General features: G+C 41.4%; 1 protein-coding gene across 1 annotated transcript in view; it reads left to right on the plus strand.

Annotated features, from left to right (window-relative positions):
- The window catches only part of LOC136445790 (cubilin-like), a 30,733-nt gene that overhangs the window by 13,427 nt on the left and 4,121 nt on the right, over positions 1-13,185 (plus strand). The window contains exons 3-15 of the mRNA XM_066443929.1: positions 3,986-4,024; positions 4,212-4,286; positions 4,544-4,603; positions 5,385-5,423; positions 5,787-5,888; positions 6,685-6,788; positions 7,535-7,664; positions 8,204-8,381; positions 8,625-8,756; positions 9,456-9,551; positions 11,497-11,624; positions 11,947-12,133; positions 12,531-12,646. Of these exons, the coding sequence (XP_066300026.1) occupies positions 3,986-4,024; positions 4,212-4,286; positions 4,544-4,603; positions 5,385-5,423; positions 5,787-5,888; positions 6,685-6,788; positions 7,535-7,664; positions 8,204-8,381; positions 8,625-8,756; positions 9,456-9,551; positions 11,497-11,624; positions 11,947-12,133; positions 12,531-12,646 (1,386 nt within the window). The remainder of the gene's footprint in view (positions 1-3,985; positions 4,025-4,211; positions 4,287-4,543; positions 4,604-5,384; positions 5,424-5,786; positions 5,889-6,684; positions 6,789-7,534; positions 7,665-8,203; positions 8,382-8,624; positions 8,757-9,455; positions 9,552-11,496; positions 11,625-11,946; positions 12,134-12,530; positions 12,647-13,185) is intronic.

Below are 13,185 nucleotides of genomic sequence, written 5' to 3' on the forward strand. Positions count from 1 at the left end.
CGTGGTGTAAATATACCCACCCACCTGCCCGTCGTTTTGCTGATGACATACATTTTTTAGACTTACCTAAAGTTTCGAAAATCGCTTTTTCGTTTCATGTGATTGGCAAGAAACCTCAACCGATTTCATTAGAATCGTATGTCAGAGCCAAAAGATCTGGGGTACATACATCTACGAATACGTGTTTTCATAACATTGCTTCAAACGTATACAAGTACTGTATCAGAAAGCCAGAAACATCAGATCTGTTCAAGGACCACTGAACGCAAAAAGGAAACCGCTGACATGTAAAATCCAGAGCTTGTCAAGTTTAGCAAAGGTATTCGAAGGTATCAGCCCGGAACTGTCAAACATAATCTAAAGATGCCATCAGAGATCTACCCAACAAGTCACAGTATTAGTTTCAATACAGTTTGTTTGTTGAACGTTTCATAATTTTTCAAGCACAAAAAAGCAATGAACAGATGAGATAATCGTCCAGTTGTCGTGACAGAGAAGACAGACGCTATATACAGTATTTACAGGTTCATTGTACCGGGGAAATTCCCCTAGCTCTTTTCGACAAGCACAATGAACAGTGGACCATGGCTTAACGTCCCGTTCTAAGGACTGCGACCCTTTCCGGTAGCGTGCATGTCGGGTGAGCGACACAGCCGGGATCGAACCCGCGGCTTCTAGTTCCAGAGGCAAGATCGCTAACCACTGGACTACGCACGCTACATAGTTATCATAAAAAGGTGTACTATTACATGTGTCTTCAGCCCCTCCCCCTTAAGAAATAAGATTAGAGGCTAATCAATTTCACTCATGACCCGTCAAGCTTGACCTGCCTTAACAACATTTTACACAAAGTGCTTACCTATCAACAACATGGACATCTGATACTGAATGTTTGTGGATGTTGTAATTGAGTACTCCTTTAAACCATTTTGCCTGGGGGCCAGGGATCAACACAGTTAACTAACAGTATGAACATACATTTGTACTTATAATGAGAAGAATTAATTGATTTCATTTTGTTGTATTGCATTCACTATGGCTATGGTATTGAGGGATTATGAAATAACAAATCTTGCTGTTTTCATATTTTATATAACGTTGGATTTATAATATAATATATCAACTCAGTTATTTTGCAGGAATGTAAATTCATTTATTTTGCTGTTAAAGGAGGTTTTTGTGGTGTAATAAGCTGTATGCAAAACAATACTGTAGCACAAAATCTCATATTCTCGTGTAATTTTTTACGATACTAAATGCTTGCAGATGTTGTAAGTGAATGCTTGATTGATCCATATTGACAAGAATGAACACAACAGAGTCTCTTGAAACTAGTGTTTTGTTCTCATATGAATGATATAATGAGAAGACTTGATTGATTTCATTTTGTTGTCTGCATTACCATGACACGTTTAGGAATTTTGAAACAACCAAAATATTCAAAGACAATTCTTGCCAATTTGGGCTCAACTCAGTTGTTGGCACTGTTAAACCTAATAATTGTAAGGTTCTCGGACATTTGTATGTTAAATTTAGCAAGAGGACACAAAAACAGAGGGCTGGGATGAATTACTGGCATCTGACTCTGTTCACTCCTTGAAAGTTGCCACAATAATTTTGCGCAATGAAGCGCAGTCCAGTGGGATACCTGCTTTAGGAAATGCTTGCCAGAAGTAAGTCTGTGAATCGCTAGTACCCCACCCCCTTTCCGCTTTGGATTTATGTTCAAAAGCTGACAGTCATACTGTGAATGAAGTCTCTACCAGACTAACCGCGCCAGCTATAGCCAGAACATTTGCCGGGGGACTTAGGCCATGAAAGGTTTCATTCGCAGGTTGCATATTTGACCCTCTCTCCGTAGTCGACTCCCTTCATACATACAATTGACTCTATTTGGCCAATTTCTACTATTTTCCCAGCGACCCGCGGAGGCTTGTAGAGCCTACTGTGAAATGTGAATGCATTTATTTTCAAACTAGAAAGGGTTTGAAGTTCGCGATTGAGAAAAATCCTGTTGTACGGCAGTAGTTAATACAATGAACATGCATTTCTGAATGTATGCTCAGTTTGCAGTGGAGAGGTCACCCCGACACTGCAAACATCTCAAGATTTACAGGAGATGTCATGTGATCTGGACATTCCCTTTAGGTAACACTTAGGTCCAAGTTAAATAATTCCGTACCCGGTACCTCCTCCCTCATTGACATTTTGTAACAAGATTGCATCACCTTCCGAGGTACTGGTGTGCTCAGTTTGCCCTAATGTTTGTATTATGCATTTGTGCGTTTGTAATGCGGTTGTTACAACCGGTGCAATGGCCGAGAGGGTAGAGTGTTTGCCTTGCATACGGTAGGCCATGAGTTTGAACCCCGGCCGGGTCATACCAAAGACTTAAATGATGGTACATACTACTTTCTATGCTTAGCACTCAGCATTTGGAAAAGAGTATGGCAGTTAAACACACACCACCACCAGTGGACTAGCCCACTGCTGTAGTGATTGCACAAAGTTGTGTGGCCCAAGGGCTTCGGAACCGGAGATGGGCGCCGCCCTATGCACCTTCGGTGCGGGAAGGACTTTAACCTTTTAAATAGGTCGGTTGTTAGGTACCGGGTAATTCCGTACCGGGTACCTCTTCACTCATTGACATTTTCTAACAAGATTGCATCACCTGCCGAGGTACCGGTGCGCTCAGTTTGCCCTGATGTTTGTATTACGCATTTGCCTAGTCATTCTTTAACAAAGGGTTTATCATTAAGCACACATACTTCCTTCCTTATGGACACCACTGCTCATGTGGACACAGTGGATACAAAGTCCAGCCTGCGTAGTCATTCTTCAACAAAGGGTTTATCAATGTTCTTCGTGAGTGGTTCAGAACCTACAGTCCTATGGCCGCACATGGGGCAATTGTCGTATTGAGGTCACCTGCGCGCCGAATGGCTGTCGCTACAGACCCTTGCGATCTAGCCCCATCAAATGTGAGCTCCTCGCAATTCAGCCCCTGGCTGCGAAGAGAGAGTAGTCGGCCCACCCAAATGATAAATAATAAATGTGCACACATACTTCCTTCCTTATGGACACCACTGCTCATGTGGACACACTGAATACAAAGTCCAGCATGTGTAGCGCGATCCTTATCTAACGCTTGCACCTGTACCAGTGACTTGTTGTATAATGGTTCTGTGTAATGCGGTTGTTAGGTAATGTGTACAAGAAGCTTAAGGATGCTTTGTGAGTTTGTATGTTGTGTGCAAGAAATACTGCATCAAACATTGCATCAGAAACATTGGAATGCACAGTGTGTATACATGTATCACTGATTTTGTACCATATTTGGTCAGGAGTCATGGTTTTGACTGGGAGGTTGAAGTACAAGGAGTTCTTGAAATCTATTGTCCTGTCAAATAGATTACTGAAAAAGTCGTACATTGTGTGTGTGTGTGTGTTGTTCAGTGTGTGTGTGTGTGTGTGTTGTTCAGTGTGTGTATGTGTGTGTGTGTTGTTAAGTGTGTGAGTGTGTGTGTGTGTGTTGTTAAGTGTGTGTATGTGTGTGTGTGTGTTGTTCAGTTTGTGTATGTGTGTGTGTGTGTGTGTGTGTGTTGTTCAGTGTGTGTATGTGTGTGTGGGGGGGGGGGGAGATTTTTCTGTCTACTGCTAGTAGTTGGAGTAGTTGTCCTCTGTACAATGCATTGTGGGTTTGGCTGAAACCAAAATGGAACAGGGTACCTACAAATCAATATCACATGTTTTTTCACAAACTTGATGTTTGCATTATAATGAATATTTCAGGCATGGATTTAAGCATGGCATTTTTGTATGGAAGAAGTGTCAACACATACTGTATTCACAATCATTCTTGTGCAGATGTGTAACACACCCCTATTATGACAATGGTTTAACCAGTATTTCAAGAAGATAGTATGGTTGACTCAGAAGCTGCAACAAATCACAAACAAACTGGTTTCATTTTTTATTTCTACAGGTCAGACAACACGATCAAGATATAGGAACAGTTCCAAGTGTAAGTAACCGTTACCTGTTTGTATTTCTGATGCAATGTCAATGTCAAACTAATCTTATAAGTTTATCTGACATAAGTTACGTTAACGTTTTAGCTGAAAAAGGCTATCTTGGATATAACAAGTTAATGTTATGTTTTGAAATGTTATAGTTTTTATCATTATAATTTTGTTATTATTTCCCCACAGGATATCTCGAACCAGCTCACCACCCTTGGAAATAATGTAAATACGTTGCGACAAGACGTTACAAACTTGCAACAAGTAAGTTTACATCTTTTAAGTTTTAAATTTTTGTTCATTGCACTTGGCATCAAGGAGATCTTATAATGGAGCAAGCTTTTGTTGTAAACAAAATTTTGAAGAGAAAAATACAACTTTCTCTGTTTTTCTGGCCACTTACCTTTTGCTGAGTAGGTTGCTACCAAAAACAAATGAAAGGGATACTAATGGTTGGTCACTAAATGTTCTTAAACTTCAACATGTACAATCTGATTTAATTTCTTTCCATCTGTTTTCAGAATCAAGGTTCTACAGATGTATCACAGTTGCAGACAAGATTGACAACCTTGGAACAGACAGTAAGTCATGACAGTTTGTTTTTCAGTTTTTTACATTTTTTTAACCTTCTTTCAACTGCCTTTTACTCTGTAACCAATAGAGAATGGGGTGCCAAACAGCTACTTCAGTGTGCTATTAAAAGGTTAAAAGTTTTGTACAGTCAGGTAAAAGCTGCTAAAGACCATGCTGTAAGGTTTGATCCACTCACATCGGAAAGGTCCACTGCTCTTTTCAACAAGTGTAATGGAAAGGAAAGGAAAGTGATCCCAAACCAGTTTACTGAACTCAATGACCAGATGAGCTAATCTTCCACTGGTCGTGACTGAGAAGACAACGCTATATACAGTATTTACAGGTTCATTGTATGGAGAAAATTCCCCTAGCTCTTTTCGACAAGCACAATGAACAGTGGACCACAGCTTAACGTCCCTTCCTAAGGACTGCGACCCTTTCAAGTAGCGTGCATGTCTGTGTGCGACACAGCCGGGATCGAACCCGGGGTTTCTAGTTCCGGAGGGAAGATTGCTAACCACTGGACTACGCACGCTACCTGTAATGGGATCTTTCAGTTGCTTGAGGTGTGGCCATGGGTCTCCTCAAACATGGGATCTCTCGGTTTACGTCCCATGAGAGAGGAGTGTGATTTGACCAAAACAATTTCCTTATTAAATTAAAACGAATGCAGCTTGCACTGATGTGGTATGTCAAATATGCATAAGATTGTTTTAATAGAATTGAATTTTTCTTACTAAAGTGGTCATCTATAATATTTGAGTAACAAGAATTTTCTTTATATTTCAGGTACAACAGATACAGGCATCTGTGAACACTCTGACAACAGTAAGTATGATCGCTATGTCAGTTTTCAGACCATGTTGGTTTTATAAGAACTGATACATTTTCTAAACCTTTGCAATCGCCTTTGCCAAGAGAAAAATTATGTTTTCAGTCGTGTAACAGTGTTTGTTTGTGGTAAAGTAGCAGCATATAACTCCAGAAGCTTTTGAAGGATTGCTATGAAATCTGGACTGTATCAGGATATAGGGCTTGATGTACCAGAGAAATGGTTACATTTTTTGTTCCCCTGGCAGCTTCCTTTGGTACTGCCACAGAGCTTACGGTTTTGTATCCCATTGTCTTTGTGGTTGTTCTTTTATGCCCTGGTCTCCTGATGTGTTTTTGTACACCTGTAACTTTTTCCAGAAACTTACGGTGGATGAGTGTTTGAGTAACCCATGTCGAAATGGAGGCACCTGCATGGACATGTACAACGGCTTCCTGTGTACATGCCCTGAACAATGGCAGGTGAGATGTACTTCACGATTTTGAATTATCGATTTTTGGCGAATTTTTTTTGTTTGATAAAAAAACGGTATTTCAAAATAAACTCATAGGCACAAGTCATACTTAAAGTATTACTATCATTTACATTCCTGCAAAGTAATATTGATAAACATCGAAGCACAAGCCAAGGAGAGCGTTTGTTCTAAAAAAGGGGTGTGGCCTTATAAATCTTGATGAGGTAATCATGACATCATACTAATTTGCAGAAATTATCACCTTGCTATCAGGTACTACCTGAAAAAAAATGAAGGTTGAGGAAGGTTTTTTTCAAAAACATCCCAAAATTCCTCAGCCTCCCTTCAACAATACCTTAATTGCAAAGTTTCGAAGCTAGGATTGAGATGTTTCAATTTTCTTCCCCGAACTATCATAAAAAGTAATATGATATTGTCACAAAGTATGATAGGACCATTTTCTTAACCATGCTTGGAGTTGGGTATGCAAAGGTGAAGCCCCTGTCACACATAGCTGACCATGGTTAGGAATTAGTCGTGACTAAGGTCATCTATGTTCTATGTTATCCAACTCAGTGTCTTGTTACGCCAAAAATAATTATGCAAGCAACTGGATAAAGTTTTGAAACAGTCAGACGTTTCAGACAGCATCCACTGTCTTTCGTCAGTGACTAACGGTAGGACTGAGAACACCAGTTTTTATACCAAAACTCTGAATAGGTATGTTAATGAGGTTTAGACAATTTAGGATGTCTTGAAGTAGTCTTTAAGTTGTCTTCAGTGTCTTGTTGTGTTTTATTCAGGGACCGATGTGTGAAACTGACTTCAATGAATGCCAGTACTGGCAAGGCACGTCTAAAGGATGTCAAAATGGTGCGACCTGCGCCAACACTCCGGGCGGATTCACGTAAGTTTTCTTCTACTTCATCCTAAAAAGTACTGAAAGGAAAGTTGGAGAAATCTAGGGTTTGGCCTGCAAGTGTTATACTACTTAAAGTAAAAGGTGGTGCCATTCTGCACATGTTGTGTGCTTTAATGTACAGTTAAAGATCCTTTATGTAACTGTAACTGTAAGAAAGTAGATTTTACTACCATTTCTTTACATATTTAGTTAGATCAATCCTATAGAATTGCAAATCAATTTCCAGGGAGTGATGTTACAAGAGATTAATGTAGAAGAACATTTGGTCAGTTATGGATTGAAGAACCCTTTCATGAAGTTTGATTCATAATGTTGTATCAGGCTGACTTTTTCCCTATTACAATGATATTGAGCATTGACATGTCGAGGTTGTTGCTGTTACTGATACAATGTCCCCACCCCTTCAGCAGCATGCATAGTCCAGTGGTTAGCAATCTTGCCTCTGGAACTAGAAGCCCCGGGTTCGATCCCGGCTGTGTCGCTCACCCGACATGCACGCTGCCAGAAAGGGTCGCAGTCCTTTGGACGGGATGTTTAGCCATGGTCCAATGTCCATTGTGATTGTCGAAAAGATCTAGGGGAATTTCCCTGGTGCAATGAACCTGTAAATACTGTACATAGCGTCTGTCTTCTCTGTCATGACCAGTGGAAGATTAGCTCATCTGTTCATTGAGTTCATTTGAGCTTAACTGGTTCAAAATCACTTTCCTTTTCCTTTCCCACCCCCACAGGTGTTCCTGTACTGCTGAGTGGGGCGGTGCCCTGTGTAACGTTCGTGTCAACGACTGTAGCAGCGGATCTTCCACAGACATCTGTGGGCATGGCACATGTGTGGACATGGACAGGACACAACCTGGACAGGTATGGCTTCATTCTGTTCTTCATTCAGTTGTCAATCCTTCCCTCCCTCCCTCCTTGAGTTTCCTACAACATATTGAAGATCAGACTTAAAAGACTGACAGAACGATGTTATGTGAATTCTCATGCATTTCAAATCTGTAGAAGCTAATTCACAGTTCCAAATGTGCATGCACAAAGGTTAAAGGTTAAGGCCCTAAGTTGTCAACAGTTCTTTTTCTCGACATTGCTGGAACCACGTAGTTGTTGTTCACTTTGTAATGCTTACTGGTTTTTGTAGAAGGTTATATTTCTACAGGGAGGGGTTGCTAGCCCTTCGCTCAAGGCACCTCCTAGAACACAGGACCCCCATTTTATACCCCTTCCGAGGGACGGGTGCAGCCCCAACCAAGATGCCCTTTCCAGGTTTTGAACTGTGGTCTCCCAGTTGCCACCTGCTTTGAACCAGGTGCTCAACTGTGCGTCTTCTACAGGGATATCCCATAGATCATGCTAATGCCTTATGAATTGTGAAGAAACTTATCCTTCAATCTTCCCTACAGCTTGCCTATGACTGTATCTGTGACGATGGTTGGAAGAAGGGCAATGACCCCAACAGCCCGGCCTGTGTGATTGACATTGACGAGTGCACGGAGAACAACATCCCGCCCTGCTCCCATGATCCTCCTGTTCAGTGTATCAACGTACCGGGGACATACTACTGTGGACAGTGCCCTGCTGGTAATATATAAGTACTGTACTGTAGATCTTAAAATGTTTGCGGAGGTTTCATCTTAAAGTTAGCATTTTTCACGATGACCTCTCCACTGCAAGTTCATGACACTGTGAGTATGCATTTGCAATGTATTAATACTTAAGTACAGAATTGTTTCACTAATGAGAAAATATAATTTTCCCCTTCTACCACAAATAAAGTCCCTACAAAAATGAATTGATTTACAGTATATCATTTTTCACCTCCAGGATACACTGGCAATGGGTATGCCTGTGCTGACTTGAATGAGTGCCTGACCAACAATGGTGGTTGCTCGCAGGCACCTCTGGTGCAGTGCTTGAACACCCCAGGGTCCTTCTTCTGTGGCAACTGTCCTGCAGGTAAAACAACATTATGTGCAACGAAATGTCACTGTTACAGTAGTGCCTTTTCTCTTATGTATTTTGAACATAGCAACTACATTTGTTTTAAAGGTGTATTCTATGTTGAGAAAATTACCCTACAGTGTTAAAACAGTACCCTTAGTCTTACATGATCAATTCTGGAAAGTTTGAAAGTAAGAAAAAAGTTTTCACTGACAGTTTTCTTTCAACTCCTTCCCTCATTCCAGACCCACCACTTTATATCGAGCATGGTGCTGGTTTATCGGCATGAAATCCATCCTTCTCACAGCATTAGCGCTGGGCTGAGCTATTAGCCAATCAGATACTCCCCCTCCTGTTATTAGAGGGAAAGTTACCAGCCAATCACGTTGCCTCCTGATTGTAGCCTGCAACATGATTGGTTGGTGATGGCTGTCTAGTGTTAAATATATTGATATAGCCAATCAGATACTCCCCCTCCTGTTAATAGAGGGAAAGTTACAAGCCAATCACGTTGCCTCCTGATTGTAGCCTGCGGCGTAATTGGTTGGTGATGGCTGTCCAGTGTTAAATATATGCAGTGAGAAAGACAGATCACAGGCCGGTATGCCAGGGCCGTTGCTTATTGTATACAAGCAATGGGCCTGTCATTAGAGGATGCATTAATTGACAACTAAACATACATTTTGTAACACTCATCCCTCTCTCCATGTCCAGGTTATACAGGAGATGGTAGAACCTGCACCAATGTTGATATCTGCAGTGTAAACAATGGCGGTTGTCACCCCCTGGCCACCTGTACATCCAACCCAGGTCTGTCATATTGATTTCATTGTTCTTCCCTTTCATTTGTTTCTGATAGATCATTTAAAAACTGTATCTTCAAGATACGTTTGTGAAGGTTAGACATCCAGGTAAACAATATATAAGGAGAAATTCAAACTCTACAACTGGATAAAAATTCGGAGATTTATTTCTGGACGTTTCGAGTGACATCCATCACTCTTCTTCAGCGTCACGTAAGTGAACTAGCAGAACGAACCAGTACTTGTATATAAGTACTGGTTCGTTCTGCTAGTTCACTTTAGTGACGCTGAAGAAGAGTGATGGATCCAGTTGTAGAGTTTGAATTTCTCCTTATGTATCTTCAAGATTTTTAGAATGAAAGTTCTGTGTTGGAAGTTAAATTATAGCATCTTTTCATGAAGACTGAAGTAAGCGCAGTAAACAATTTACATATTACCTTGTGGTACTAAGCAAGCCATTTCTTTTAGCCAGTGCTGTCTGTTGATGTTAATTTGTTGAAAAAGTAGACAATCATATAAGATGTATTACCTTGTCTTGAATGTTCATCTCTCTTAGTATAAGTCATTCTAAATAAAAAATGAACTGCAAATTGCCAACACAAAAACTGGAATTACTTATGGTATGCTCATTCCTTGACAAAGACTGGAGCTGATCAATTGAAAATTTGGGTACTTGGAAGTCCAATTTTTGTGTTTACAATTTGCAGTTTAACTTTGATTAAGATATTACCTTGTGGTACTAAGCAAGCCATTTCTTTTAGCCAGCGCTGAAAATGTCATGCGGCAGTGCGAATGTCCGACTGGGTTCATCGGCAGCGGTGTTGGGGAGCAAGGGTGCCAAGCACGCTCCAATCCCTGCAGACCGAACCCCTGTCAGCAAGGCAGGTGTAGGGTCCGAAGAAACTGGGTTCGTAATGACGCACGTTTGTGTTTCAGCTTTGCATGGACAGAGAACATCCACTAACCTTGTAACAGGGTTCGTAACCACTCACTATTGTCTTCCAGCCTTGCATGGACAGAGAACATCCACTAAACTTGTAACAGGGTTCGTAACCACTCACTATTGTCTTCCAGCCTTGCATGGACAGAGAACATCCACTAACCTTGTAACAGGGTTCGTAACCACTCACTATTATCTTCCAGCCTTGCATGGACAGAGAACATCCACTAACCTTGTAACAGGGTTCGTAACAACGCATGTTTGTCTTTCAGCATTGCATCGACTGCGAACATCTACTAACCTTGTATAACAAAGCTCTTTACATGAGCTGACGTTTCAGTGACTGTCTGTCATGTTTGGGACCGCATTCTTCAGAAGTAGCTTACAATTGTGCAGTCTTCTTGCTACCCTGGAATCCAGAGCATATGTCCTGGCCCGCGCTCCGAGTTACCCGGGCCTACCCTTCCGCTCCCCCCAAAGATCTACCCCGCCCCACTATCCGCTAGCCACCCAATCTCCCCAGCCGTACAAAGGGTAGAGCGGAGCTTGTTTGGCTAGCAGGAAGTGGGGCGGGGTACATTGTTGGGCCAGCAGGAGGGTAGGTCCGAGGAAGCTCCGGGCGCGGGCCGGTGTAGGTCCGGGGAAGCTCGGTACATTTGCTCTTGATTCCAGGGTATCTTCTTGCCTTTTGGGATAGGTCCTATATGAAACCTCCATCAACATTAATCTGTCGGGTTGCATAAATCCGCCACTTTGAAAACAGTTGGTTTGAGAGATCTCTACTGCAGCACCCCCAAGGTATGCACAGTTAAGATATACAGGACTGCATTATACTGGGGGACGTTGGGTTGGAGATCTGTTTGGACGTATCCTTTCAAGTTGGCGGAATGTATGTACCCTGGTGGAATTAACTTAGTAGATGTTACATGTTTATAATTCACTATACGACCACTAACCTGCATGCGTTAACATTGCTAACCCTGCATGATGTCTTGTGTTTTTTACTAACCAGCCATCAGTAACACATATCGGACGTGCACGTGTCCGCCTGGTTATGTCGGTAGCGGAGAAGGATCAAACGGTTGTGTTGCGTCTGACGGTGCATGTGCCAGCAACCCATGTGTTAACGGAGCTTGCGTGGTATGGACAACAGGACAGTTTTTGTCTTCTAACATAGTTTTATGATGCCTAGTTGTGGAGATTGTCAAATTGTTATTCAATTCATAGAAATTGCAAAAAGTCCAATTTTTTTTTCCACTCATGAAAATACCAAAAAAAAATTATCGAAATTTCCTTTACTAACTAAAAGCAACAAGGAAATGTATAGATTTGGCCATAATTTGGGACAGCCTATCATTTAAAACTTGATGTTTTGATAATTTCTTTGCTCCTCGATAACTAAAACTTGCAGTGATGTACAACATTATCTAATTGAAATCTTTTCCTCTTCATCCCATCCTAGCATATCAGCCACGGATATCGCTGCTACTGCGACCCCGGCTTTGCGGGCACCAACTGTGACCAGAATGTTAACGAGTGTGCGAGCAACCCGTGCCAAAATGGCGGCGCTTGTGTGGATGGCGTGAACGGATACAGTTGCACGTGCACCGCTTCCTTCACTGGTCCCAACTGTGAACAGGCCCAGCAAAGTAAGTAACAAGGCCGTGTGCATATATGTATATTTTCTAAAACCATTCGGTCTTTCGGTACAAACTTAAACGTTTAATTCCCGGGATCCTACAGACTTAAACCAAATAGAGATCTAGTTGTAAATCTGTATTTGTGTGATAAGTGACTGGATGAGACGATGGAAGATACAGTCAAACATTTACTATATACGTGTAGTCACCACTTCTACATAAGGACCACCTGGCCAATGGGAACACTTTTTGTTGGTCCTTAGATGATGTTTCCCCATTGACACAAGCATTAAGAATGCTGTCTATAGTGACCACCTGTCCACATAGACCAGATTCTTTTCATGTCTTTTTCTGATTAGGCTTTCTTTGGAATTTAAAGAATACAACATATTTGTGTGTTTTCCAGCCTGTGGAGGCAGTCTGTCGGGAGAGTCCGGTACCTTCACGTTCCCCCTCACACCGGGACAGGACTACCCACACGGACTCAGCTGTGCATGGGTCGTCACCACCACTCCTGGAAAGGTACACTTGAGTTATACAATGTATACTATACTTTACATGTATAAAGAGTGTTGAAAAGTTACTAGAAAAGTTTTTCATTCTATTTCCGTGATGCTCAAAGGAAGAAGATGCCTTCTGAAATGCCTGTGAACTGAAATTTTCTCTATCTCAGGTAAAAATGTAGTGAAAATGTTTATGTACTGTGTAATTTTTTTTACTTTTTACTTTTTTACAGTACATATGCTTTTGGTAGGACCAGTTAGCAATGGGTCGTTGACGTCACAAAAAGTCTTTCCATTGGCACTTCTCTAACAATTGTCATTTCTAAAGTTTGATATCATGGAAACTTCTGTAAGATAGGATCCATAGAATAGAATTACATGATGGCATAAGTAGAAAAGGTAATGCAGTGCTCATATTCAAGTTTTTTTTCAAAATTTTGAGTTGCTGAAGAAAAAGTCTTCCGATTAACTTTTCACCTCTGACCTTTGAACCTTTCAAGTGCTGTACATCATTTTCCCAGAGTTCCACCTTGAACAAACTGCCAACTGCCAGTACGA

This window comes from Branchiostoma lanceolatum, chromosome 12 (genome assembly GCF_035083965.1).
Source record: "Branchiostoma lanceolatum isolate klBraLanc5 chromosome 12, klBraLanc5.hap2, whole genome shotgun sequence".
Classification (NCBI taxonomy): Eukaryota; Metazoa; Chordata; class Leptocardii; order Amphioxiformes; family Branchiostomatidae; genus Branchiostoma; species Branchiostoma lanceolatum.